The 27,596-nt window shown below is 42.0% G+C and overlaps 1 protein-coding gene across 1 annotated transcript; it reads right to left on the minus strand.

Annotated features, from left to right (window-relative positions):
* Positions 1-268: 268 nt before the first annotated feature.
* LOC132834921 (myozenin-1-like) lies at positions 269-27,384 on the minus strand. Its single transcript, XM_060854062.1, has 6 exons — positions 27,237-27,384; positions 26,707-26,810; positions 25,811-25,980; positions 14,333-14,600; positions 10,606-10,792; positions 269-855 (listed from the first exon to the last, which is right to left on the minus strand). Exons 2-6 carry the CDS (start codon positions 26,780-26,782, stop codon positions 624-626), a joined length of 933 nt encoding a protein of 310 aa, XP_060710045.1. The 5' UTR covers positions 26,783-26,810; positions 27,237-27,384; the 3' UTR covers positions 269-623.
* Between the last annotated feature and the right edge of the window lie 212 nt (positions 27,385-27,596).

Below are 27,596 nucleotides of genomic sequence, written 5' to 3' on the forward strand. Positions count from 1 at the left end.
AACCTCATTGATCAAGGTCACCTGCCCTAATGTCTCCTTATGTTGCTTTTGGTGTCAAATTCTGTTTGATAATGATCCTACTCAGCACCCTCTGATGTTTTACTATATGTAAGGTACTGTATGAATCAATGTTACTGAACATGGTGTGAAACTAGGAGATCTGTTTCCTGTGTGGTTAACTAGATTTGGTGCACCAAATGCAGATATGTGAACAAACATTTACAGGTTCGTGGCTGCGTTTCACATATTGAACTAAATACAGTCAACGTTTTCTGGTAACTTTTATTTTGTTTAGAAAATAGTTGCCTGATAACATTACTGTCTTAGAGGCATCAAAGGCAAAAACGTATTTCAATTATACTTCGCTTTGTTTACTCTTACTTAAAACATGTGAACTATAACTGTTACAGGAACCTGAAACCTGTCATAGATCAGTATTTGAGTAAATTAACAAAATATGTTAATAATGGATGAGGGAAGAGGTCTTGAGAAGCCACCAATTTTTAAAGACTATGCAATGATACACTGATGATTCTAGCCAAATGTCACGTCTAATGCAATCTGTTCAAAGTGCTCCTGAGCTAAGGCCAAACAAGTGACTTTAAGCTACCCGTTCATGCCTTCTACAGGTCATCTGTTTCAGCATTGAACTCGAGATCTATTCCAAGGTTAACCAAAGAATCTGTGCTCATTGGAGTCCAGCCCAGAGGGGTCCTGTTAAAGTTTGGCCGGCAGCTGATGTCTTGGTGAAATATGATCACAGGTTCGGGTGCTGGAGGAGCTGTATCAAATTCCGGGAGCTGAAAAGTCATGAGTTTGGCTGCCTTTTCAAACCCTCCGTACGGCATCGCAGTTCTGAAAAGGATTTTAAACACAAGTTCAGCTTTAAATTATAATACACAATGACAGTATATAAGGCAGAAAGATCTCTTTCACCCAAGGATGCCACCAGTTTCCCAATGTTCTGTAAAATAAGTACAAAACCCTGCCTTTGAATTTATTCAGTGACAATCAGTGAAGAAATAATGAGCATAATGCTGATAAGATTAGATGAAAACAGATAGGAGGAGGCTTGTGTGGAGCATTAACACTATATATAACAGTTGGGTGGAATGGCCTGTTTCAGTGCTGTAGACTCCTAATTTTAAAACCTCTAATTTTAAATGACAGAATACAAATGCTTTTGAAAATAGGGAGATTTTAAAAATGTTAGTGGGAATTTATAGCACCTCATGCCCACAATTTCTCAAGATGCTGTCAGTTTTGAAGATTTTCGTGTTTAATCTGAATTGTAGGTTGGATTTATTTGAAAGTATGTCCTTCCCTGGGGATGGTGCAGTTTCTTTAATAAGGTGGCTGGAAGAATGTAGGCAGTGATTTCAGAGCTAAGCTGCTGTATCTAATGACACGGCCATATCAAGTCACAGAGCAACAGTCTAATTTAAGAAAACTAATCAGGTCACGGACAGTTGCAAAAGACTTCGGGAGTTTTATCAGTACACTTCTCACTGCCTTTAGGATATTTGCATGTAAAACTGGTCTATTATAACAGTTATTTTAAAGATTTTTGGAAATAACCAGTCTGGTTACTTTGAGCCTTTAATCAAAAAATGCCTTTCAGTCACATGGGCAGGCAACTTGCCTCGAAAATACAACAACTGTTACAGACTGGGTACTTCACACAGCTATTTGGTAAGTGGCTTAAAAACAAAAGTTGTGACATAAACATTTTCTAATTGTCAGTAAACATTAGCAAGCCACACAAAATGAACTCCCTTGATTCTAGCAGTGACAGAAGTCGCACAAACACACATTCCCAGGTTGCAATTCAGAAATAAAAGAGGCTAGGAATTCTGTGTCAGGGAACTCATTCCTGACTCCCTAAAGCCTGTCCACTATCTACAAGTCAGGAGTATGATGGATTACTCTTCACATGGCTGGATGAATACAGCTCCAACAACGTTGAAGAAACCTGACACAATCCTAGGCAAAGTACCTCACCACCTTACAGATTCACTCACTCTACCAATGGTACACAGTGTCATTATTTGTGTTCTGTCAACAGGTTGCACTGCAACAACTCACCAAGTCTTTGTCAGCAGTTTCAAAATGCATCAAACTGAGATGGGCAAGGACAACAGATGCATGGAAACACCACCATCTGCTAGATCTCTTCCAAGCCACACACCATCCTGACTTGAAACTAAATCGTTATAGCTTTATTGTCACCAGGTCAAAATCCTCCAACTCTGTTCCTAACAGAACTGAGAGGGTCTCTAAACGACAATGATTGAAGTAATTCAATATGGCAACTCACCATCATCTATCCAAAGGAAATTATGAATGGGTAAAAACACCCACATCTTTTAAAGAATAAACAAAGGGAATGGAAGAGAGGGAAACCATTCAATTGTTTCATGATTTGATATGCAGTTGAACTTTTCTGTTGATCTTGTCCCACATCTTTTCTTGTGAACATGCAGACTTCTCCTGAGACACTACTTCCTGGTGATGGGCTTATGTGCAAAAAATTGATTCTCCTGCTCCTCAGATGCTGCCTGACCCATTGTGCTTTTCCAGCACCACACTCTCGACTACTTTTTTGCCATGTACTTTTCCTGCGTGACAGGGACTACAGTGTGGGATTTGACTCGCCAAGATTGCAGATAACCCAGAAAGAGGGATGAAGACAAGTAGCGAGAACGACACAATGAATCTGCAGGGGGATATAGAGAGTTAGATGAGTCAGTCATTATTCAAAAGCTATGATCATGTTGCAGATTCCATGGGGCAGAGGTGTGCCTGAATTACACTGCATTAGGCCTTGCTGCGAATCCAAGCAGTGAGCAGGTCAGTACATAACTGGGCGTTGGTGTAACTCAGTGGGCTGGATGTCAGTTTGCAATTCAGAATGAAGCCAACAGCGTGGGTTCCATTCCTGCACCATGAAGGACTTTCCTTCTCAACCTCTCCCCTCACCTGACTTATGGTGACCCTCAGGTTAAACCGCCACCCAATCATCTCTCTTTGATGAGAGAGCAGTCCTATGGTCTGAATATGGTAACTTTACCTTTACATTGTTGTACACATTGGGTGGCTGTTCAAATGATCGTCAGTTACAGGATTAACAAAAATAAAAAAAATCCATGCAAGGAAGTAATAAAAGAACTAGATAATTTCTTCAACCTGCAAAAAAAATACATTATCATATGGACAAAACTTAGCAAGTGCTCTCATTGACAAATGGAAAGGATGAATACTTCTATCAGTGATCTCCACAGACTTGCAGAGAACTATTAAAAGCTTAAGGCAGCTTAAAAGACAGTAATGTTTTGATGTCTTAGCTGAAGCATTGTCCGACCACTTGAAGTCAAGAGATGACTTAAAGGCAGTTTAACTAAGAATAGAAACCGAGGTCAGGAAGAACAATTGAACAGCGATTTGGAATGTAGGGAGAACCATATCCCAAAAATGACTGACCGAGTACAATGTGTTAAAGTCAAAAGCAGAGAAGTGATGTATAAAAATGGTGTTGGGGGTGGGAGAATGTTGACTGAAAGAACCTCAGATAACTTATCAGTGTGGCAGAAAAGTGCTGGTCTTAAAGTTGTCTCACCAAAGACATAACATATCATTAGTGCAATAAATGCCTGTTCCAAGCTGTGAGTCACAGAAATTAGTTTTTACATAAAAATCTAAAAAGTCCCAATGAAACAGAAGATTTGAATGATATTGTGATGCATTTCCTTGACAAGATTTAGGAATCAAGCAGAAGCTACCTGAGTCCTGATATCCAAGGAGGGGAAAACAAGATTTGTTTCAAGAGGGCATAGGTTTAGGGTGAGAGGGGAAAGATATAAAAGGGACCTAAGGAGTAACTTTTTCACGCAGAGGGTGGTACGTGTATGGAATGAATTGCCAAAGGAAGCGGTGGAGGCTAGTACAATTACAGATTTAAAAGGCATCTGGATGGGGAGATGAATAGGAAGGGTTTGGAGGGATATGGGCCGGGTGCTGGCAGGTGGGACTAGATTGGATTGGGATATCTGGATGGCACGGACGAGCTGGACTGAAGGGTCTGTTTCTGTACTGTACATCTCTATGACTCTATTTCTGCAGGATGCACTGCACAGGGAAAAATTGTCAACAGCAAGTATTTTAGAAAATAGACAAGAGAAAGCTGAGCCAGTTAATTGGGTCTGCTTATTCCAGTTATTAGACAAAATCTTTTAGTAACAAAACCCACTTCAAAAAGATTTGAAGAAAATGTCAGTAAACTTATAACTCAAAATGTGTTTTCCTTGAATTGTTTAGAATTGCCCACAGCGGCAACCTGCTCAGGAAATAAAAGTGACCCTTTGATGTGACCATCACTATTTAATACATCTTCAGTCTTTATCTGCAGCACATATTCTTGTTGGAAGCTGGCCTCTTTCTCAGCTGTTTCAAGTGTTCTTGTACTGTTATGTATCAGAAATCTCTCATTGTCTGTCAATGGCCATATTACTAGCTCACTTAGAATGGCAGTGAGCTTTTCCAATTCGACATTCCACTGCTCCAGAGTGGATGACAGGGTAGAATCAAATAACACAGAAATTTGAAAGAAAGAAAGAAAACATTGTATTGCAGCATAACCTCACCAAGCACTTTCCAGCCAATGAAGCATTTCAGAAAGATGGTCAATGCCCCAGTGGATGTGGTGGCGAATTTGTACAGAGCAAGATCCCAAAAACTGTTATAGAGTCATTGAGATGTACAGCACAGAAACAAACCCTTCGGTCCAACTCGTCCATGCCGACCAGATATCCCAACCCAATCTAGTCCCACCTGCCAACGCCCGGCCCATATCCCCCCAAACCCTTCCTATTCATCTCCCCATCCAGTTGCATTTTAAATGTTTCAATTGTACCAGCCTCCTCCACTTGTTCTGGCAGCTCATTCCACACATGCACCACACTCTGCTTGAATAAGTTTCCCCATAGGTCTCTTTTATATCTTTCCCTTCTCACCCTAAACCTATGCCCCCTAGTTCTGGACTTCCCCTACCCCAGGGAAAAGATTTTGTCTATTTACCCTACCCATGCCCCTCATGATTTTATAAACCTGTCTAAGGTCACCCCTCAGCCTCCGACACTCCAGGGAAAACAGCCCCAGCCTGTTCAGCCTCTCCATTTTTCTGAAATCCTCCAACCTTGGCAACATCCTTGTAAATCCTTTCTGAACCCTTTCAAGTTTCATAACATCCTTCCAATAGGAAGGAGACCAGAATTGCACGCAATATTCCAAAACTGGCCTAACCAATGTCCTGTACAGCTGCAACATGACTTCCAACTCCTATACTCATTGCTCTGACCAATAAAGGAAAACATACCAAATGCTTTCTTCACTATCCTATCTATCTGTGACTCCATTTTCAAGGAGCTATGAACCTGCACTCCACGGTCTCTTTGTTCAGCAACACTCCCTAGGACCTTACTATTAAGTGTATACGTCCTTTCCAAAGGATTTGTCTTTCCAAAATGCAGCACCTTGCATTTATCTAAATTAAACTCCATCTGCAACTCCTCAGCCCATTGGCCCATCTGATCATCTTTTCCCTAGGATGGGGAAGTCCAGAACTAGAGGGCATAGATTTAGGATGAGAGGGAAAAGATATAAAAAAGACCTAAGGGGCAACTTTTCCAAGCAGAGGGTGGTACATGTATGGAATGAGCTGCCAGACGAAGTGGTGGAGGCTAGTGCAATTGCACCATTTAAAAGGCATCTGGATGGGGAGATGAATAGGAAGGGTTTGGAGGGATATGGACCGGAGTGCTAGCAGGTGGGACTAGATTAGGTTAGGATATCTGGTCGGCATGGGTGAGTTGGACTAAAGGGTCTGTTTCAGTTAGACGCAGGTGCAGAAGCATTAGTTCTTTGTGATACTAAACAGTGATTGGAGAAAGGTTTAATTCTGTGGACCATGAGGTTTAGAACTGAATATCAGAGGATAACTGAACATAACTCTTCAATTCAGAAAGAGAAAAATAATTGAAACTTTCCACAAGTGAACCAGCTCTACCACCTTGCATTTGATTTGACAAGTCAAGGAATTGGAAAGCTGAGAAGATCAACTTAAAAACACTGAAGTTGAATTTCCACAGCTGTGCACAGGATCAGAAAAACTGGAAACAGTATACAACATCACTTCACTTCCTGAAATGTAGCCAATGTCTGTTTACATCTAGTAAGATTGCTTATCCTCTCTCATCAAAGATGAAGAAGGGAATTGACTCGATGTTAAAGCAAGGGGTTATTTCACCTGTAATAAATAAATACAATGGACTTAGAATGGACTCAGTGCCAAAGCCCAATGGATGTCAGAATCTGCCCGGACCTCACAAATGTAATTTAATTGTAATAAAAATATAATTTAAATGCAAAGTTCATTATATCTTGCCTGTGGATGGGGACTTTGCAAAGTCAGGATAGAGTTCTACATGAAACAAGATGCAAACAGTGTTTTTTGGGACACTGCCCCTCTTAATTTGCTCACAGCCCTCACCATTTGGAACATTATGCTTCAGTATCACATTAGCACCGGAATTCTTTCAGAGGACAACGTCAAGCATCCTTGAGACTGGACAGAGCTGTACGTCTCATGCAGACATCCTGATCCACAAGTTCACTCAGACAGAAGAAGTCACTTGAGTGTGAGTTATGCTGCAACATCTACAAAAAGTAGGACTCAGTAACAACTGTGAATTCTTATAACCACCTGTCAAATTCTTTAGGCATGTTGTGGATGTATTTGTTGTCAGAGCTGATCAGCAAAGAACAAGACCAATCAAGGAGTTTTCACAATATGATTGAGATGTGGGATTCACGGTCAATCATGTCAGTAAGTTTGCTGTCTTAAAAAAACCACAATAATTAGCTGATACACAATACAATACATTGTGCTGAAACAAAGTAAGATTTTTGAGAAAATCAAAGAGATGTTATTATCATTTGATTTTGTTTTAATGATCATACATTCAGAAATGTGGACTTCACGGCAAATATACATTTATTACCAATCCCTAATTGCCCAGGATTAGGTGGTGTTGAGCTGCCTTCTTGTACCTTTGCAGTTAATTTGATGGAGTGCTAAAGTGTAATATTGATGTTTAATGACGTGTAACAATGCTATTTGGAGGGAGTTCCATGATTTTGACCCAGTGACAGTAAAGGAACAGTGCTGTATTTCCAAGTCAGAATGGTGTGTTGCTTGGAGTGGAATTTGCAGTTGTCGATATTAACTAGTATCTACTGCCGTTGACCTGCTAGATTGTATTGGTCATGGGTTTGGAAGGTGCTGTCTAATCAACTTTGGTAATTTTTTTCAGTGCACCTTCTAGGTGGTACATACTGCTGACACTGTGAGCTGGTGGTGGAGAGAGAGAGAACGTTTGTGGATGTGGTGCCAATCAAATGGGCTGCTTTGTCCTAGAACATGTCAAGCTTCATGAGTGTTGTTGGAGCTGCACTCATCCAGACAAGCAGGGAGGATCCTATTGCACACCTTGTAGATGGTGAACAGGCTTTGGGGAATCAAATGTTGAGTTACTTGTTGCAAGATTCCTAGATTCTGACCTGCTCTTGTAGTCACAGTAATCATATGGCCAGTTTAGTTGAGTTTTTGGTCAATGGTAACACCCAGGATGTTGATATATTAGCTCACCATGACCCAGACTACCTACGTACCTACCATCATTGCTACACATGCATCTTCTGCAAAACTGGGAGCTGTACACTTTCTGATACAGACATATAGAACATAGAGCATAAAACATTACAGTGCAGTACAGGTCCTTCGGCCCTCGATGTTGTGCCAACCCGTTGTGCCAACCCGTGGAACCAATCTGAAGCCCGTCTATCCTACACTATTCCATTTTCATCCATGTGTTTAACCAATGACAATTTAAATGCCCTTAAAGTTGGTGAGTCTACTGTTGCAGGCAGGTTGTTCCAAGTTCCTACTACTCTCCAAGTAGAGAAACTACCTCTAACATCTGTCCTATATCTATCACCCCTCGATATAAAGCTATGTCCCCTCATGCTATCCATCAACATGTGAGGAAAGGACTCTCACTGTCAACCCTCGATAATGTTACATGTCACAATTAAGTCACCTCCTAACCTTCTTCTTTCTAATGAAAACAGTCTCAAGACCCTCAGCCTTTCCTCATACCAGGCAACATCCTAGTAAATCTCCTGTGAGCCCTTTCCGAAGCTTCCTCATCCTTCCTATAATGAGGTGACTAATAATCTACACAGTACTCTAAATGCGGCCACACCAGAGTTTTGTACAGCTGCAGCATGACCTCGTGACTCCGAAACTCAATCCCTCTACCAATAAAATCTGGCATACACAGTATGCCTTCTTAACAACACATCAACCTGGGTGGCAACTTTCAGGGATCTGTGTATGTGGACACAGAGCTCTTGCTGCTTATCTACACTACCATTACCATTAGCCCAGTACTCTTTATTCCTGTTGTTCCTTCCAAAGTGAATCACCTCACACTTTTCCGCAATAAACTCCATTTTCTACCTCTCATCCCAGCTCTGCAGCTTATCTACGTCCATCTGTGACCTGCAACATCCTTCGACACTATCCACAACTCCACTGATCTTCATGTGATCTGCAAATTTACGAACCCATCCTTCCACGCCCTCATCTAAATCATTTATAAAAATGACAAACAGCAGTGGCCCCAACACAGATAGTTGCAGTACCCCACTAGTAACTGAACTCCAGGATGAACATTTCCCATCAACCACCACCCACTGTCTTCTTTCAGCTTGGCAATTTCTGATCCAAACCGTTAAATCATCCTCAATCCCATGCCTCCGTATTTTGTGCAATAACCCATGGTAGGGAACCTTATCAATCGCCTTACTGAAATCCATTTACACCACATCAAATGTTTTACCCTCATCCACCTGTTTGGTCACCATCTCAAAGAATTCAATAAGGTTTGTGAGGCACGACTTACCCTTCACGAAACCATGTTGACTATCCCTAATCAACTTATTCCTCTCTAGATGATTATAAATCATATCTCTTATAACCTTTTCCAACATTTGACGCACAACCAAAGTAAGGCACATTGGTCTATAATTACGAGGGTTGTCTCTACACCCTTCCTTGAACAAGGCGACAACATTTGCTATCTTCTGGCACTATTCGTGTAGACAACAATGACATAAAAATTAAAACCAAAGGCTTTGCAATCTCCTCACCGGCTTCCCAGAGAATCTGAGGATAAATCCCATCCAACCTAGGGGACTTAACTATTTTCACACTTTCCAGAATTGCTAACGCCTCCGCCTTACGCACCTCAATCCCATCTAGTCGAGTCGCCTGAATCTCAGTATTCTCCTTGACAACATTATTTTTTTCCGGTATGAATACTGACGAAAAATATTCATTTAGCGCTTTTCCTATCTCCTCAGACCCCACGCACAACTTCCCACAACTATCCTTGATTAGCCATAGTCTTTCTCTGCTCATTCTTTTATTCCTGACATACCTATAGAAAGCTTTAGGGTTCTCCTTGATCCTATCTGCCAATGACGTCTCATGTCCCCTCCTGGTTCTTCTTAGCTCTCTCTTTAGGTCTTTGCTGGCTAACGTGTAACTCTCAAGCACCCTAACTAAGCCTTCACATCTCATCCTAACTAAGCCTCCTTCTTCCTCTTGACAAGCAATTCAACTTCTTTAGTAAACCATGGTTCCCTCCTCGACCACTTCCTTCCTGCCTGACAAGTACTGCCATGCAGTAGCTGTTCCTTGAATAAGCTCCACATTTCAATTGTGCCCATCCCCTGAAGTTTCCTTTCCCATCGTATGTATCCTAAATCTTGCCAAATCATATCATAATTGCCTTTACCCCAGCATAACTCTTGCCCTGCGTTATATACCTATCCCTTTCCATCACTAAAGTTAACATAATCGAATTGTGGTCACTATCACCAAAGTCTCACCTATCTCTAAATCTAACACCTCGCCTGGTTCATTACCCAGTACCAAGTCCAATGTGGAATTACCCCTTGTTGGTCTGTCTACATATCATCCTGCACACATTGGACAAAAACTGACCTATCTAAAGAACTCGAACTATAGTATTTCCAGTCAATATTTGGAAAGTTAAAGCCCCTATAACAACTACCCTGTTACTCTCGCTCCTATCCAGAATCATCTTTGCTGTCCTTTCCTCTGCATCTCTGGAACTATTTGGAGGCCTGCAGAAAACTCCCACAGGGTGACCTCTCCTTTCCTGTTTCTAACCTCAGCCTATACTACCTCAGTAGACGAGTCCTCAAACGTCCTTTCTGCTACCATAATATTGTCCTTGACTGACAATGCAACACCTCCCCCCTTTCACCATCTTCTCTGTTCTTACTGAAACATCTAAATCCCGGAACCTGCAACAACCATATCTGTCCCTGCTTTATCTATATCTCCAAAATGGCCACAACATCAAAGTCCCAAAAATGGAAAGTGAAGACTGCAAAGGGACCAAGACGATTCTGGAGGGAAGGAGGAACATTCTGTTAACCTGGCATCAGAAACCTCACCTGTTGAAGGATTTATAATAACGCAACTTGGTTGAGCCAGATGGACTTTCCATGTGTAAATTCATAGTTGCCTTTAGTTCAGGGTCATTGCCCATGGCCTGTTCCCAGGGTGACACATAGGTTTTCAGTACTGTGATATGTTTTTTCCCAGCTCCTCCTCCAGATCCTTTTTCACCATCTGCTCCACCTGTACAATAGCAAAATCGAAGGTGAGAGGCTCATCAGACATAAATATTAATGGGAAAATATTTCTGCATTATTGCTCATTTAGTTCTGATTCATTGGAGAACTGTGGTAAAGATTAAAATTGTCAATGATATATATTAAGTAGAATCACTTTCTGTTCATTTTGGATCAGTACCTCAGGGAAACCTTATTTTTTATATTATTATCATTTTTTATTTGAGTTTCCTGCCTTCTCTCTCTCTCTGCCCACACATTATATGATGTATCCTGTTGTGCCTCATTAGTGTGGTTCTTGTGCATTAGCCAGTGATGAAACAGCGATTTTCAATTGAAACTTTTCACTTCTTATGAAAGTAGTTGATCTCATTGCTCTTAAAGTCCAAAAACACTGCAGAAGAGCAGTACTCAGTTGGAATCATAATTTTCAATTTTCTTCTCTTTTAAGACCATAAGACGTAGGCAGGGAAGTAAGCCCAGCAACAGTCCATCGAGTTTGCACTGCCATTCAATGAGATCATAGCTAATCTGATAATCCTCCACTCCACTTTCCAGCCATTTCCCCAGAACCCTTGATTCCTTAACAGATTAAAAATCTGCCTCAGCCCTGAACGCACTTGAAGATCCAGCTTCTACAGCACTCTGTGATAAAGAATTACACAAGTTCTTACTTTCTGAGAGAAAATGCATCCAATTGCATTTGTCTGAATTAAACTCCATCTCTGATTTAAAAGGTGATCTCTAAATCTGAGATTATGCCTCTGGTCCTCGAGTCTCCTGCAAGGCAAAACAACCTAGCCACACCTACCTTGTCAAGTCGCCTAAGTATCTAATATGTTCCAATAAGGTTACTCTCATTCTTCTCAGCTCTGATGAGTACAGGCTTTGCTCATCTTTGGAGATCATGAGTGCAATTCCATCGGCTACACATGAAGAGCCATTTTTCCAAGTCTCAGCCTCGACAGTGAGGCAAGCCAAGTGTCAAATGCCTCCCAGCTGAGTTCAATCTTGGCCCCACACAGTAGGGATCTTGGGGGGTTGACTTTCTCTCCCTGCCTTAATGTGTTGAAGGTTATTTCCAACACAAGATTTGCTGAGAAACATTCTCATGTCTCTGAAACAAGATCCTGAGTGAAGTTTAATTCCCAACACCACCTTTTCAAGTCAGCTTTGAATTACCCACAATGTCACCCATGTTTATATCAATTTGTTGAAAGCTTAACATTACTTCACTTTTCCACAAGTTATTTACAAATAACAAACTATTACCATTATTCACTTAATGGTAACGTCCTGGGGAGTGTTGCTGAACAAAAGGACTTTGGAGTGCATGTCCATTGTTCCTTGAAAATAGAATCTCTAATGCACAGAATAATGAAGTAAGCTTTTGGTATGCTTGCCTTTATTGGTCAGTGTATTGAGTCCTGGAGTTGGGAGGTCATGTTGTGGCTGTACAGGACATTGGTTAGGCCACCTTTGGAATATTGTGTTCAATTCTGGTCTCCCTGCTATAGGAAGGATGTTGTTAAACTTGAAAAGGTGCAGAAAAGATTTACAAGGATATTGCCAGAGTTGGACGGTTTGAGCTATAGGGAGAGGCTAAATAGGCTGGGGTTATTTTCCCTAGAGAGTCAGAGGCTGAGGGATGACGTTATCAAGGTTTATAAAATCATGAGGGACATAAATAGGATGAATAGTCAAAGCCTTTATCCCCAGAGTAGCAGAATCCAAAATTAGAGGTCATAGGTTTAAGGTGAGAGGGTAAACATTTAAAAGGGACCTAAGGGGCAACTTTTTTTTTGAAGAAAGTGTGTGTAAGGAAGGAGCTGCCAGAGGAAGTGGTAGAGGCTGGTACAATTACTGTACAACATTAAAAAGGCATCTTGATGGGTATGTGAATAGGAAGGCTTTAGAAGGGTATTAGCCAAATGCTGGCATACTGAACTGGATTAGGTTTGACATCTGGTTGGCATGGACAAGTTAGACTGAAGAGTCTGTTTCCACACTGTACGGATGTATGGCTCTATGATTCTAGTCACTACATTACTTCAAACAAATGTATTTCATTGATGATCGAGCCCTCTGGATTGGCCTGAGGTCCTGAAAAATGTTGTAGAAATGCATTTTATTTAAAATTCGCTTGTTATAGTCCAAATTCATATGGGAAGGCTTTAAAATTAGCATTGTGAAACATATATTCAGAGCCTAAATCAAGTACAATAATAACCATATTGGTACATGATCTGCAAAAGAGTTCAGGTCACTGGTAAGGTGGTCGGGGTCTTTTTATTTACGGTAATCCTAGTAGCTGCCTGCTATGAAACCAGATTTCTTTTCATTCTATTTCACTAGTAAATTAGTTTGTTTGTTTTGAAACTTGATATGCACAAATGGCAAGACACTTGGAAACTCAGAGAACAGAGGTATCTTGGATTGCTTGTCCACAGATCCCGAAAGGTGACAGGAAAAGTCAATAGGGCAGCTAAGAAGGCACAAGGGACTTCTTATAACAGCAGGAGGGTCAAGTGGAGCTGTACACAATTTCGGTTACCTCAGCTGGAGTACTGTGCGCTGTTCTGGTCCCCAGATCATAGGAAGGATGTGATTGCAATGAAAGCATTACAAAGGACATTAACTAGGATGCTGCCTGGGATGGAACATTTCAGCAATGAAAATAAGCTAAATAATCTTGGATTGTTTTCTTTGGGGCAAAGGTGGTTGAGGACAGATTCAGATCGAGATGAATAAGATTATAAATGATATGGACAGGATGAAGAGAAAGCAGCTGCTCCCCTTAGTCGAAGGGTCAATAATAAGGGAGCATCATTGAAAAGTTAAGAGTGGGAGACTTAAAGGGGATCTACTGAAAATGTATTTCACCTGGAGGATGGTGGTTGTCTGGAATGCACTGCCTGAAAGAAGTTTTGAGGTGGGAAACCTCACAACCTTTTAAAAGCACATGGGTGAGTACTGGAAGTGACATAACATTCAATGATATGGGCCATATGCTGGGAAGTGGGACTAGTGTCGGTAATATATTTTGACGGGCTGAGGTGCCTCTTCTGTACTTATGATTCTATAAAATTCAGATGGGCAATCTATGACTTCCGCAGCCTTCAAGACTTTATCAGTGGTACTCTGGTATGGATATAACCCCAGGGCCATCCTTCCCAATCTTCTCTCTTCCCCCACGCAGACTAACCTCAGGCTTTGGGGCAAAGTGATCGGTGCACTGCATCAGAGCATCTGAGATGGTGCTGCTGCTAACAGTATCCCCAACAAAGCCCCAGCTTTGGGCATCAATCCCCTATATTCTCATCTGTCAGTTGAATCTGAGTTGAGGCACATGATAGGGTTCACAAGCTGCAGTTTTATTTTGAAATACTTTCTCTTAGAAAAGCAGTGTTTGTCTAAGGAAAACAGCATTCAAAGATTGCAACAGCTTTCCCACATCAGATTTATTCATCTTCTTGATAAGGCAAAGTCAGCAAGTTGTCATGCACCTGTGTTGTATTCAAAGGGTTAACATTACTCAGGTACTTACCTTGAACTCCATGACCCTCAAGGCCTCCAGCCCCTGCACTCCCTCCATCTACTTGACCATGGCTGCTCCCATGTTTCCCAGTAATCCCGGAGACGGCAGCTAGATGCTGAGGTTTGGGATATGGTGCTGGCGCTGTACCCCGTGAATGTGTTCCATAGCGAGTGTACCCACTTCTGAATCCAGATCCCGTTTGTCCAACCATCTGGATGCCACCTGACCCAGTCTTCAGCACACCACCAGAACCAGGTATGAACTTCTGAAAGTTGTCCTAGGAGATAAAGATGAAGAATAAAAAAACATTTGTGCTCACATTGCAGATATAATCCATTACTATTCTGATTGGTTGATTGAATTTGGATTGGTTGGATGCGAATCTTGTATTTCTAAACTGTTCAGTTGAACGTTTCTATATTGACATCAGGTTTCTCTCAAGATTTTCAGTCTAAGTTATAGAAGGTTTAATCATTATTATACACACTGAGCTGCTAAAACATGCCAACATCCACAGAAGTCAAAAGACTCAAAGTCAGCTTGTGATGTTTAAATGGAGGTACTTGGGAAATAAAAGAATTGCGGTGTATAAAAGTAGAGTGAATAGATTAACTGAAGCATAGAGAAAGGGCAGTGATTGAAATTACTGCCTCCAAACAGGAAGAGGAACAGGATCTGTGGAATAGTTTATGAAGCATTGTGATGCTGTAATGTACCAGAACAACCATGTCAAATAGTATATTTCTTTTGTTATTTCAAATAAACTCATCAAATAAAACGTTAGAACAAATCAAAAATTGGAATCCTACAAATGCTGAAGTCCGAAATAAAATCTAAAAATGGTGGAAATGGTCATTGGGTCAGGCAGCATCTATGGAGAGAGTAAAAGAGTCAGTGTTTCAGTTCAATGACTTTCATTACAATTGAGAAAGTAAGAGATGTGATGGATTCTGAGAAGGGGTGAGTGAAACCAGGAGAAAAGTTGGAGTGTGATAGCACGGAAGACAGGAGAAATTGAATGACGTAACCGTGGAATAATAGGGATAGTCAACATGGTTTTGTGTGTGGGAAATCGTGTCTCACAAACTTGATTGAGTTTTTGAAGAAGTTACAAAGAGGATTGATGAGGGCAGAGCGTTGGACGTGATCATCTATGGACTTCAGTAAGGCGTTCAACAAGGTTCCCCATGGGAGACTGGTTAGCAAGGTTAGATCTCATGGAATAGAGGGAGAACTAGCTATTTGGACATAGAACTGGCTTGAAGGTAGAAGACAGAGGGTGGTAGTGGAGTGTTGTTTTTCAGACTGGAGGCGTGTGACCAGCGGACCGGTGCTGGGCCCTCTACTTTTTGTCATTTATATAAATGATTTGGATGTGAGCATAAGAGGTATAGTTAGTAAGTTTGCAGAAGACACCAATATTGGAGGTGTAATGGACAGCAAAGAAGGTTACCTCAGATTACAATGGGATCTTGATCAGATGGGCCAATGGGCTGAGGAGTGGCAGATGGAGTTTAATTTAGATAAATGTGAGGTGCTGCATTTTGGGAAAGCACATCTTAGCAGGACTTATACACTTAATGATAAGGTCCTCGGGAGTGTTGCTGAACAAAGAGACCTTGGAGTGCAGGTTCACAGCTCTTTAAAAGTAGACTCACAGGTAGATAGGATAGCGAAGAAGGCGTTTGCTATGTTTCCTTTATTCGTCAGAGCATTGAGTATAGAAGTTGGGAGGTCATGTTGTGGCTGTACAGGACATTGGTTAGGCCACTGTTGGAACATTGTGTGCAATTCTGGTCTCCTTCCTATCAGAAAGTTGTTGTGAAACTTGAAAGGGTTGAGAGAAGCTTTACAAGGATGTCGCCAGGGTTGGAGGATTTGAGCTATAGGGAGAGGCTGAACAGGCTGGAGTTGTTTTCCCTGGAGTGTTGGAGCTGAGGGGGTGACCATATAGAGGTTTATAAAATCATGACAGGCATGGATTGGATATTAGACATAATATCCCCTTGGGGTGGGGGAGTCCAGAACTAGAGGGCATAGGTGTAGGGTGAGAGGGGAAAGATATAAAAGAGACCTAAGGGGCAACTTTTTCACATAGAGGGTGGTATGGAATGAGCTGCCAGAGGAAGTGGTGGAGGCTGGTACAATTGCAACATTTAAGAGGCATCTGGATGGGTATATGAATAGAAAGGTTTTGGAGGGATATGGGCCGGGTGCTGGCAGGTGGGACTAGATTGGGTTGGACCGATCTTTCTGTGCTGTACATCTCTTTGACCGTGGCTCTATAATAATTGGTTTTCCAGGGCCAAAGAAAAGAAATAAGGATAAGGCAGATGTGCTATTGCCTGAGAATGAAAGTAAGATAAAAGCAAAACAGGCAAAGAGAAAAAAAACAAAATGGGGTAAGAATTTATGATCTGAAACTTTTGAACCCAGTGCTGAGTCTGGAAAGTTGTAAAATGCTGAATTGAAGGACGAGGTGCTATTCCTTAGGCTCATAATGCCTCAGTATCTCCCCTATTAAGCCATTTCAAAATCTTGAATGGTTCAATTGGATTACCTCTAAATTTTACAAAATCATTGTACTAAATTCCAGAAAACATTGACCCAGCTTACTCAGCCTTGCATCATTGGACAACCCTTTCATCACAGTAATGAGTCTGATGAACCTTCACTGTATTGTCTCCAATGCAAGCATATTCCTCCTTGGATATGGAGACTAAAATTGTATGCAATACTTGGGATGTGGTCTCATTAAAGCCCTAGTACTCTGGTAGCAAATTCACGTGCTCTAATCCCATAGCAATGAAGACCAACATGTTGTTTCATTTCCTAATTGCTTGTTGTACCTGCATGCAAGCCCAAGTGTGTCTGACATTCAGCAGGCACAGGTTTTACAGAAATATTCAAAAGAATATCTTTCAAAAATATATATTTTATTTTTCGAATCTGGAGACTGAAATGAATAATCTCACAGCTCCTCACATTATACTCTACCTTCCACCTTGTTCCCTACTTACTCAACCTGTTTATACCTCTTTCCAGAAGCAAAGAACAGTGCAGCACAGGAAAAAGCCCTTCAGCTCACCAAGAGTGCACCAACACATGAAGTCTCTCGAAACTGAAGTCCTTCGCCTCTTTGCCATCCACATCTGTCTATTCCCTGCTCATTCATGTACCTGTTAAGATGCCTCTTAAACCTTGCTAGTGTACTCACCTCCACCACCCCCTCTGGCAACACATTCCAGGCATTTACCACTCTCTCTGTAAAAGACTTCCATCAACTTCGGTTTAATCTAACGGGGGATAAATTTAATGTCTCCTAATAATTGACATTTCTGCCCTGGGGAAAAGACTCCAACTATCCATTTTATCCAAGCATGTCATAATTTTGCAAACTTCTGTCAGGTTGCTCTTCATCCTTCGCAAGTCATGTGAAGTATCTTATCCCTTTGTGTTACCATTTACACAATATATCATCCTGTTCTTGTCAATCATCTTTGTCACTTCCGTAAAAACTTCAATCAAGTTTGTGAGACATGACCTTCCCTGCACAAAGCAATGCTGCCTATTGCTAATAAGTCTGGAAAGTCCACTGGATGTGTCCCTCGTTTCCAACATACTGCAGGAGGAGCATTCCACAGGGCTGAGTTCTCCTGCCATTGTGAACCTGACAGACTAAATAAACTTTGTGAACTGCAGACAATAATTCAGGAACTGATTACACAACCTAAGCCACTTGTCATCAAACTCAGGTCCCGCACTCCCACTATCTATTCCTAGTAGACTACAACTATAACTATAAGTGCCTTATATCTCTCCAGAAACGATATAAGTGCCTTATATCTCTCCCGTTCCTGAGCAGAAAACCCTATGTCACTTTTTGAGTCGTGATGCATCTCTGGAGCTCTGTCCCAAGATTCAACCTCAGGCTCAGTCTGACTGACTCCTTTCCTCAGATATTTATCCTGCTGTTCACCCCCAGGGTCACTCTGACTGACCCCGCTCCTCAGGTATTTATCCTCCTGTTCAGCCCCAGGGTCACTCTGACTGACCCCACTCCTCAGATATTTATCCTACTGTTCACCCCCAGAGTCACTCTGACTGACCCCTTTCCTCAGGTATTTATCCTGCTGTTCACCCCCAGGGTCACTCTCACTGAACCCCCCCCCCCCCCCCCAGGTATTTATCCTGCTGTTCACCCTCAGGGTCACTCTGACTGACTCCACCCCTCAGGTATTTATCCTGCTGTTCACCCCCAGAGTCACTCTGACTGACCCCACTCCTCAGGTATTTATCCTGCTGTTCACCCCCAGGGTCACTCTGACTGACCCCTTTCCTGAGGTATTTATCCTGCTGTTCACTCCCCTAGGGTCACTCTGACTGACCCCACTCCTCAGGTATTTATCCTGCTGTTCACCCCCAGGGTCACTCTGACTGACCCCACTCCTCAGGTATTTATCCTGCTGTTCACTCCCCTAGGGTCACTCTAATTAACACGCTCCTCGGGTATTTACCCCGCTGCCACTATTCAGTCCCAGTTTCACTCTCCTTCAATCTGTTGCTGTTGTTGTCACTGTTCGGACTGATTTCAATTTTGTGTCCTCTTCACAGTTTGCATTTCCACTTCATTTTACATCATCAGCAAACTTAAATGCCTTAATATAATAAACACAAAGTATTGTAATGCTGAAATCTGAAAGAAAAACAGAAAGTGCTTGAGAAACTCGGCAGGTCTGGCAGCATCTATGGAAAGAGAAACAGATGCTGCCAAATCTGCTAGACCTGCTAAGTTCCTGCAACACGTTTTATTTTATGTTTGTATTTTAAATAAATAACTCTCCATGTCTTCATTTAAACCACTAACATAGATTGTAAATAGCTGATCCCCCAGCATTCATATTTGCAGCAGTCTGCTAGCCACAACCTGAAAATACTTATTCATCCTTAATTCTCTGCTTCCTGCCTATTAATAAGTACTCAATTGATGCTAACATTTGCCCCCAACTCCAAGCACCCTTGCCTGCCGTTTAACACACATCCCAAAAAAACAAATAAATTTGTCAAATAGAATTTCCCTTTCATAAAACATATGCCTTTTTCTCATTGCATTCTCAGTGCATTGATAAGACCTCTTTGGAAATAGATTCCATCATTTTTCCAAATATTGAAGTAAAGCCGACTGACCTGCAGGAATCTGCTTCCTCTTTCTCATCCTTTCTTCAATAGGTTTGTGACATTTACTTCCTTCTAACGTCCTGAGATCATGCCAAAGTCTCGGAAATTTTGGGAAAACTTGGTCAGCACTATCTGTGAGCTGTCTATTTAAGACCCCAAGTTACAGACTGAGGATTTGCTTGTTTTTAGTATCTTCAGTTTGTTTTAATTTTTTTCGCTTTGCTGATATTCATTATCTTAATTTCCTCACACTTTTTAGCTCCCAGGTTACTTTGCATTGTTCTTTCTCCTTTTTGAATACTGTCTTTTTGATTTTTGACCTCAGGCTAAGAAGATTTATGAAATCAGTTAAAGAGGATAAGTTTTATCTGATATGTGACATTTGAATAGGAGATAGTAAACTGATGGCATGATCGGCTCTCGGTGACACAAGCATGTGACAGGAAATGATTACCATTGAATTTTCAAATGTTTATTAAACTTGAAGCATATTTAAAGTCCTAGCAAATTACAAATCACATATTAGGACAATTTTATTTGTATGGAAGGGGCATTAATATATTAATATTTACTTTAGATTCATTTTATTTTAAAGTATTATCTGCAATGAAGATCATTCTGTATGTAAAGTTGACTGGAAAAATTAAAATTCAATTGAAAAAAGATCGATTTAAATTATGGCAAAAAATATTTATATGATTCTTATCCCAAAGTGAGCTGAGATATATCTACTTTTAAATGAAATTAAAATATTCCCAAACCACAATGGAAAGGTGGGACAGTGTTAATTTGTAATGATATGCATTCAGCTGGAGCAGATATCAAGTGTTGATTGTGTCAGAGAGTTGCTAACATTAATAGCAACCCAGTTAATAAACTTGACTATTCTTAGTTTGGAAAAATACAAGAGAAGTCAAGTACTTTGAGCCAGAAGATGAATGAGGAGGTAAAAACCAAAGTGGCGAATATTCAGGTCTGATAGATGAACGGAGAGGAGGAAGAATTCACTCAGGTGAGTGTGAGAAAATTCAATTAGTACCAGTGTGCAAGTATAAATGGCATCAAAGAAAAGTGATCTGAGAGTAAGGACAGAGGTGAAGTTAGATAAAGTCACAACAAGATAGATAGAGACAAACCAGAAAAGATGTCATGCTGGATGTAGGACTGAAAGGTAAGACTCAAATAGAGGAGTTGGAATAATTTGAAGGGGATTTAAGATTAGTTGAGCTTTAACATTTTGATTTTTTTTTCTGTAAAAGTAAATCTGCTTTTGCAAAGCTGGACAGAAATATGAATAAATTATTTTAAAATTCTTCAACGTCACAATTCTAATATTTTGTGCAGAGATTTGATTTAAATGCAGAATTCAACACACTATCTCATACATTACTCTGGGAACAAGCATTAAGTTAATGTTTACTAACACTACATTTCTCATCTCCGTGACCATCTTTGGGAAATCTAGCTTTATAGCCTTTGATTTCCAGTTGCATATCTAATTCCCCTTTCAAAACCTCACCTGACATTCTGTGCTTATAACACACTTGCACAAAATCCTTACTGTGAAGAAAGCTTCCTAAGTTTACGTTAGGGCTTGAATGGGATGCTTAGTTGGCAAAATGTTTAATTTGACCTGAGACAATGACCAGTGAAGTGAATGGAATCATTGCCGACTATATAAAGCACTCGACAAAGGTAATGGCCTGGTCTCGCCTGACATAATTCGGTAAAATTGAGCTCATCAAGAGTGTATATTGGACAAGCAGCCTGATAAATGCTGCCACTGGATGTTCAGGTCAGATGATGTTAAAGTAGAGCTTTTGAAAGTGAGCCATTTCTTCTGAAATCATTGTCGAGAGTGAGGTCCTGGAAAAGCAGTAGGTCAGGCAACATCCGAGGAGCAGGAGAATCATTTTGGGTATAGGCCCTTCACCAGGAATGAGGATTGTAGGCCAGGCTACTGAGAGATAAATGGGAAGGGATGGGGCTGGGGGTAGGGGGGAGGGGTGGGAGGTAGCTGAGAATGAGATAGGCAGATGAAGGTGGGGGAGAAGGTGATAGGTTGGAGGGGAGGGTGGGGCAGATAGATGGGGACGACAATGGACAGGTCAGGAAGGCGGTGCTGAGTTGGAAGCTTGGGACTAGGATAAAGTGGGGGGGAGGGGAAATGAGGAAATTGGTGAAATCCACATTAATCCCATGTGGTTGCAGGGTCCAAAGGCGGAAGATGAGGCTTTCTTTCTCCAGGTGTCGGGTGTTTAGGGTTTGACGAAGGAGGAGGCCCAGGACTTACATGTCCTTGCCAGAGTGGGAGGCGGAATTGAAGTGATCAGCCGTGGGCTGGTGGGGTTGATGGGTACAGGTGTCCCAGAGATGTTCTCTGAAATAATCTTCAATTTGACGTTCTGTCTCCCCGATGTAGAATAGACCACATTGTGTGTAATGGACACACTAGATGACGTCTGTGGAGGTACAGGTAAATTTCTATCTGATGTGGGAGGATCCTTTGGTGCCTTGGACGGAGATGAGGGGGGAGGTGTGGGCACAGGTTTTGCACTTCCTGCAATGGCAAGGGAAGGTGCCGGGACTGGGGTAAGGGCTGGTGAGGGGCGTGGATCTGACAAGGGAGTCGTGGAGGGAATGGTCTCTCCGGAATGCTGATATTGGTGGGGAGGGAAATATATCCCTAGTGGTGGGGTTTGTTTGTAGGTAGCAGAAGTGGCAGAGGATGATACGATGTATCCAAATGTTGGTGGGGTGGAAGGTGAGGACCGGGGAGTTCTATCCTTGTTGTATTGGGGGGGGGTGGGGTTTAAGGGCAGAGGTGAGGGAATTGGAGGAGATTTGTTGGAGGACATCGTTGACCATATTGGAGGGGAAATTGCAGTCTTTGAAGAAGGAGGCCATTTGGGATTTTCTATGGTGGAATTGGTCATCCTGAAAGCAGATGCGACAGAGGAATTGGAAATAAGAGGTGGTGTTTTTACAGGAAGCAGGATGGGAGAACATGTAGCCCAGGTCACCAAGGAGTCTGTGGGTGCGTAGTAGATGTCTGTGGTTAGTCGATCGCCAGAGACGGAGATGGAGAGGTCCAGGAAGTGGAGGGAGGTGTCCGAGATGGTCCAGGTGAATTTGTGGTCAGGGTGAAAGATGTTTGTGAAGTTGATGAACTGTTTAACCTCCTCGGCATGAGGTAGCACCGATACAGTCATTAATGTAGCAGAGGAAAGGGTGGTGATGGTGCTGGTGCAGAAGATGAACTGTTCCACGTATCCGACAAAGAGGCAGGCATAGCTGGGGCCCATGCAGATGCCTATGACTGCCCCTTTGCACTGCAGGAAGTGGAAGGAGAAGTTGTTAAGAGTGATGACCAGTTCAGCCAGGTCAATGAGAGTGTCAGCCAGGTGAATCCGCCTGGTTGAACTGGTTCTCACCCTTAACAACTTCTCCTTCCAATCCTCCAAATGAATGGGGTAGCCATGGGCATCTGCATGGGCCCCAGCTATGCCTTCTTCTTTATCAGGTACATGGAACAGTTCATCTTCCTCAGCTACACCAGCACGATCACCCACCGTTTCCTCCATTACATCAATGACTATATCGGCGCTACCTCATGCTCCCACGAGGAGGTTGAACAGTTCATCAACTTCACTAACACCTTTCACCCTGACATCAAATTCACCTGGACCATTTCAAACACCTCCCTCCACTTCCTGGACCTTTCCATCTCCGTCTTCAACAACCGACTAACCACAGACATCTACTACAAACCTACAGACTCCTCATCTATCTGGATTACACCTCCTCCTACCCTACCTCCTGTTAAAAATGCCATCCCTAATTCCCAATTCCTCCGCTTCTGCTGTATCTGCTCTCAGGTTGACTAATTCCACCATAGAAAATCCCAAATGGCCTCCTTCTTCAAAGACCACATTTTCCCCTCCCACGTTGCTGATGATGTCCTCCAATTCCTGCACCTCTGCCCTTGAGCCTTACCCCTCCCAACGCATCAAGAACAGAAGCCCCCTGGTCCTCATCTTCCACCCCACCAACCTCTGGATACATTGCATCATCCCTACCACCTGCAAACAGACCCCACCACGAGGGATATATTTCCCTCCCCACCCCTATCAGCATTCTGGAGAGACTATTCCCTCCACGACTCCCTTATCAGATCCATGCCTCCCACCAGCCCTTACCCCAGTCCCAGCACCTTCCCTTGTCATTGCAGGAAGTGCAAAATCTGCACCCACACCTTCCCCCTCACCTCCGTCCAAGGCCCCAAAAGATCCTCCCACATCTGATAGAATTTACCTGTACCTCCACAGATGTCATCTTGTGTGTCCATTACTCCGGATGTGGTGTCCTCTACATCGGGGAGACAGGACGCCAAATTGTGGATTGTTCCAGAGAACATCTCTGGGATACCTGCACCAACCAATCCCACCATCCCATGGCTGAATACTTCAACTCCGCCTCCCACTCCACCAAGGACATGCAGGTTGTCGGTCTTGTCCTTTGCCAAACCCTAACTACCCGATGCCTGGAGGAAGAAAGCATCATCTTCAGCCTTGGGACCCTGCAGCCACACGGGATCAATGTAGATTTCATCAGTCTCTTCATTTTCCCTCCCCCGCCTGATCCCAGTCTCAAGCCTCCAACTCTACACCATCCTCTTGACCTGTCCATCATCTTTCCCATCTATCCGCTCCACCCTCCTCTCTGACGTTACCTTCTCCCTCACCTTCATCTGCCTATCTCATTCCGAGCTACCTTGCTCCCAGCCCCACCAACCCTCCCATTTAGCTTTCAGAGCCCCGGCCCACAAGCCTCATTCCTAATGAAGGGCTTATGCTCGAAATGTTGATTCTCCTGCTCCTCGGATGTTGCCTGACCTGCTGTGCTTCGACTCTGATCTCCATCTGCAGTCCTCACTTTCTCCTTCTGAAATCATTATCAAGTTACAGCATATGGATGAAGAAGTGCAGTTAGGAAAGAATGAATATTGATGATCTTCAAAGGTAATGATGCAGGATCAGTCCAGAAGTCATTATTGTAGATGTATTCGCTACAAAACAGATTTAGTGGGATTACCAAACGCTGATAGTTGCAGTGAAACGTTCAAAAGTGGAGAGGTCTCAGAGTAATTGGAATGTTAGAGAAATAGAGGTATCAAAGGCAAAGAGGGACGTCAAGTTTGAAGAGGGATGAAGTGCCATTAACAGTGTCTTAGTTTGGTCATCTCAGTGCTGTGAGAGTGACAAAGTTTGAGAAAGACAAATAGGGAATTGTGTAAAAAAATGCCACAGATTTCAGACAGAAATATATATTCAAAGACTTTATTGAGCAAAGGAAGGTTGGAGCTCATATTGTAATTTTCAGGAAGACAGGAATTGCAAATGTATTTTGAGCTGAGAGGTGATAACAACATTTTCAAAATGGATTGAACCCATTACTAGAACATCCAGCATGGGGAACTGGAAGGGAAACTGAGTAGTCAGCCGTTTATTGGGAATGGGATGAAGAGAGTAGAAGATGAATCAATGGATGACGTGAGTTAAAATGGGAATGTTGGGGAAAATGGAAAAGACTCTGGGGAGGGAGAAAACAGCAATTGTTACTAAGGCCTGGGGTGGGAGAAATAATCCTAAAGCAAGATTCTACTTGGTGAAGAGGGAGAAAAGGAAGAAAGCAACAGAGGTGTTTATCCTAGTGAAAAAGAAGTCAAAGAGACTCATATACTTCTAGTTGGAGCTGAGATCTGAATGGCTCGGGTCAGGGGTTTGATGAAGAGGAGAGAAACAAGTGCTTCTTTCCTCTCTCCCAGGTCAGCCAGCTGGAGCAATCAATGTTGGCAGAGGAATGTGAGGCTCTTGATGTGGCGAAGCCTGATCTGGAAATGAAGGGTTAAGTTTGTTGTGTGTGTTGTGCCTCTTTGGGCTTGAGGTGGTAAAGGTGAGGGGTATGCCATGGGCAGTGACTGCTATGGGAGATAGTGAAGGTTTTACATGGAAGGAAGTGAGGTGCTGGGCTACTTTCTGTTTGCCTTTGCACCTGAATATTACCACTTATTGATCATTTTTCTGAAGTTCATGTCATTGGTGATGTGATAGGATCTTCAATATACAGCCATAGAAATGCAGTTCAGGACAAAAGGAGACATTTCAATATATGGCATTCTGCAGTCGAATTGCTGAAGTTGCACACAGGTGACAATTACATATAAATAGCTAGTAAACCTATGAAAAGAAGTTTGTATGTGGGCTTGAATTGATCAGCGTTAGATATGATACGGGTGGGAATGCATACCATCGAATCTGGATTAAAGACATCAGGATTTGATTCATAGATGAACCTTTCAACCCTGCGTTGCCTCTCTTTAAACATCAGGGATCCTTTATTCTTCAACAGTGACAGTTCCTCCAACATCACATCCCTTGGGATACTGATTTTCTTCCCAAGGTTAATCTCGCTTCCAGCTGTTACAGAGAATGGTAAACAAAAGAAACATGAAAGATGTTAAGGCAAAGGACAGGAGAGTGGAACACACATTTGGCCCCATGCCTTTACGAGACTTTGGTCAGAATTATATTGATGGAGCTACTGAAGTGCTTGCAAATGGCAGAGACCCTGCTAACCTGTACTCAATAAATCAATCATGCACATCTTCAGCTGTTAGTACTGACTGTCAGCAGCTTCTCCAAATTAAAGTGCACTCCTGTCATCTGAGGAGGCATACCTGGCTCTCTACAAAAGTCGTGAAGTTACAGGATACTGAGAAAATGCACAGAAATAAAGCAATCAAACAGAACAGCGTGTCTAACTGTTTTTGTAATTAGCAGGTTAAAGAACTGAATGGTGTGACGGGTATTTTATAAATAGGGTGTGTTGACTCGTTGTCAAAAGGGTTGTCTTAAATAGACTGAAAAACACGGGTAAAATGTGGGGCTTTTTGTCAAATAGTTTGGGATTTTAAAAACTTTAAATCCAAGAAAATTGCACTCAACCATTCTAACATTTTTAGGAGGAGTCCCCATTTCTCATTTGACCTTGTTACAAAGTAGTAACAAATAAATATATCCTGCAGACAAAATGACAGTGTAATCCGAGTAAGTACTTTCAGTTTATCTGGAAAGAGCTAGTGTCTTTATAGGGAAAGCTACATCTGTCGCCTTGAGCATGATGTTATAAATGCAAAACCTTACCATCCTTCAGCGTTTTTGTAATTATTCTGCTTGTCCTTTTCTTCTTTATTGGGGCGGGGGTTCCAGCTAATGGCATGGTGGCTGGGATCAGTCCTTTCTTCTTGCTGAATAATGAGTTAGAGGAAAAAAATCATACATCAATAGTGAGATTGTACCAAAGAAATGGATCAGGACTTTCCAGTAATTGTTGGAATCGCAATGCAATGGTAAACACTGTATTAGCCTTTGGTTCTGATCTCACTGTACTACATGCATAGACCTCACAAACATTTCAAACCAAGCTGTGGAAGAAGAAAGGAAAAATATTAATATTTTCTTCATTCTTCTTCCATTAACATCAGCATAATCATCCCACAGCTCTGATAACCTTCTGCTGGAACAAGCATCAATACAGCTCCCCCGATGCTTGAAAAACTGAATATCAAACTGAATTACAGTCCAGAGAGCTTGTCCCACTTAGATTAAATGTATAGTTTTTAAAAATAACCACAAAGTTACTTGATGTGTTACAACTGTTCACAATAACTTACCTTTTAATGTAAAAAAAAACTCCTGCTGGAATATCTAGTTGCTGTTTGCAGTTTCAGGTCAGAACTTTCCAAATCAAAATGTTCATGAGCTAAGATGAAGTTTTGTGAAGAAAGGACGGAACAAGACCTGTGTCTGCACAGCACCAAGTGCTGATGCAAAGTGCAGTGAATTTGATTCCAAATGCACTGTGCATCATTGAGATAAATATAGTATTGAAATAGGGAGCTCAGATAGCAGAGAGACAAGATAAAACCATGTATGTAAGCAATCTTCAAACTTAAGGTTCTGACCAACTGCTCTGTGGGAAACGGAAATAAGCTGTGAAATTGAACTATAAACCTCAGGTAACCGCAATACAC

The sequence above is a fragment of the Hemiscyllium ocellatum genome, chromosome 43, assembly GCF_020745735.1.
Source record: "Hemiscyllium ocellatum isolate sHemOce1 chromosome 43, sHemOce1.pat.X.cur, whole genome shotgun sequence".
NCBI classification, from domain to species: domain Eukaryota; kingdom Metazoa; phylum Chordata; class Chondrichthyes; order Orectolobiformes; family Hemiscylliidae; genus Hemiscyllium; species Hemiscyllium ocellatum.

Excerpts from the sequence above, each read along its gene's own strand:
- LOC132834921 (XM_060854062.1), bottom strand. The coding sequence starts at position 26,782 with ATGCCATTAGCTGGAACCCCCGCCCCAATAAAGAAGAAAAGGACAAGC. Across the intron at positions 25,981-26,706 it reads TACAAAAACGCTGAAGGATG|CTGGAAGCGAGATTAACCTT; the intron begins GTAAGGTTTTGC and ends TCTCTGTAACAG. Across the intron at positions 14,601-25,810 it reads TCTTTAATCCAGATTCGATG|GACAACTTTCAGAAGTTCAT; the intron begins GTATGCATTCCC and ends TTTATCTCCTAG.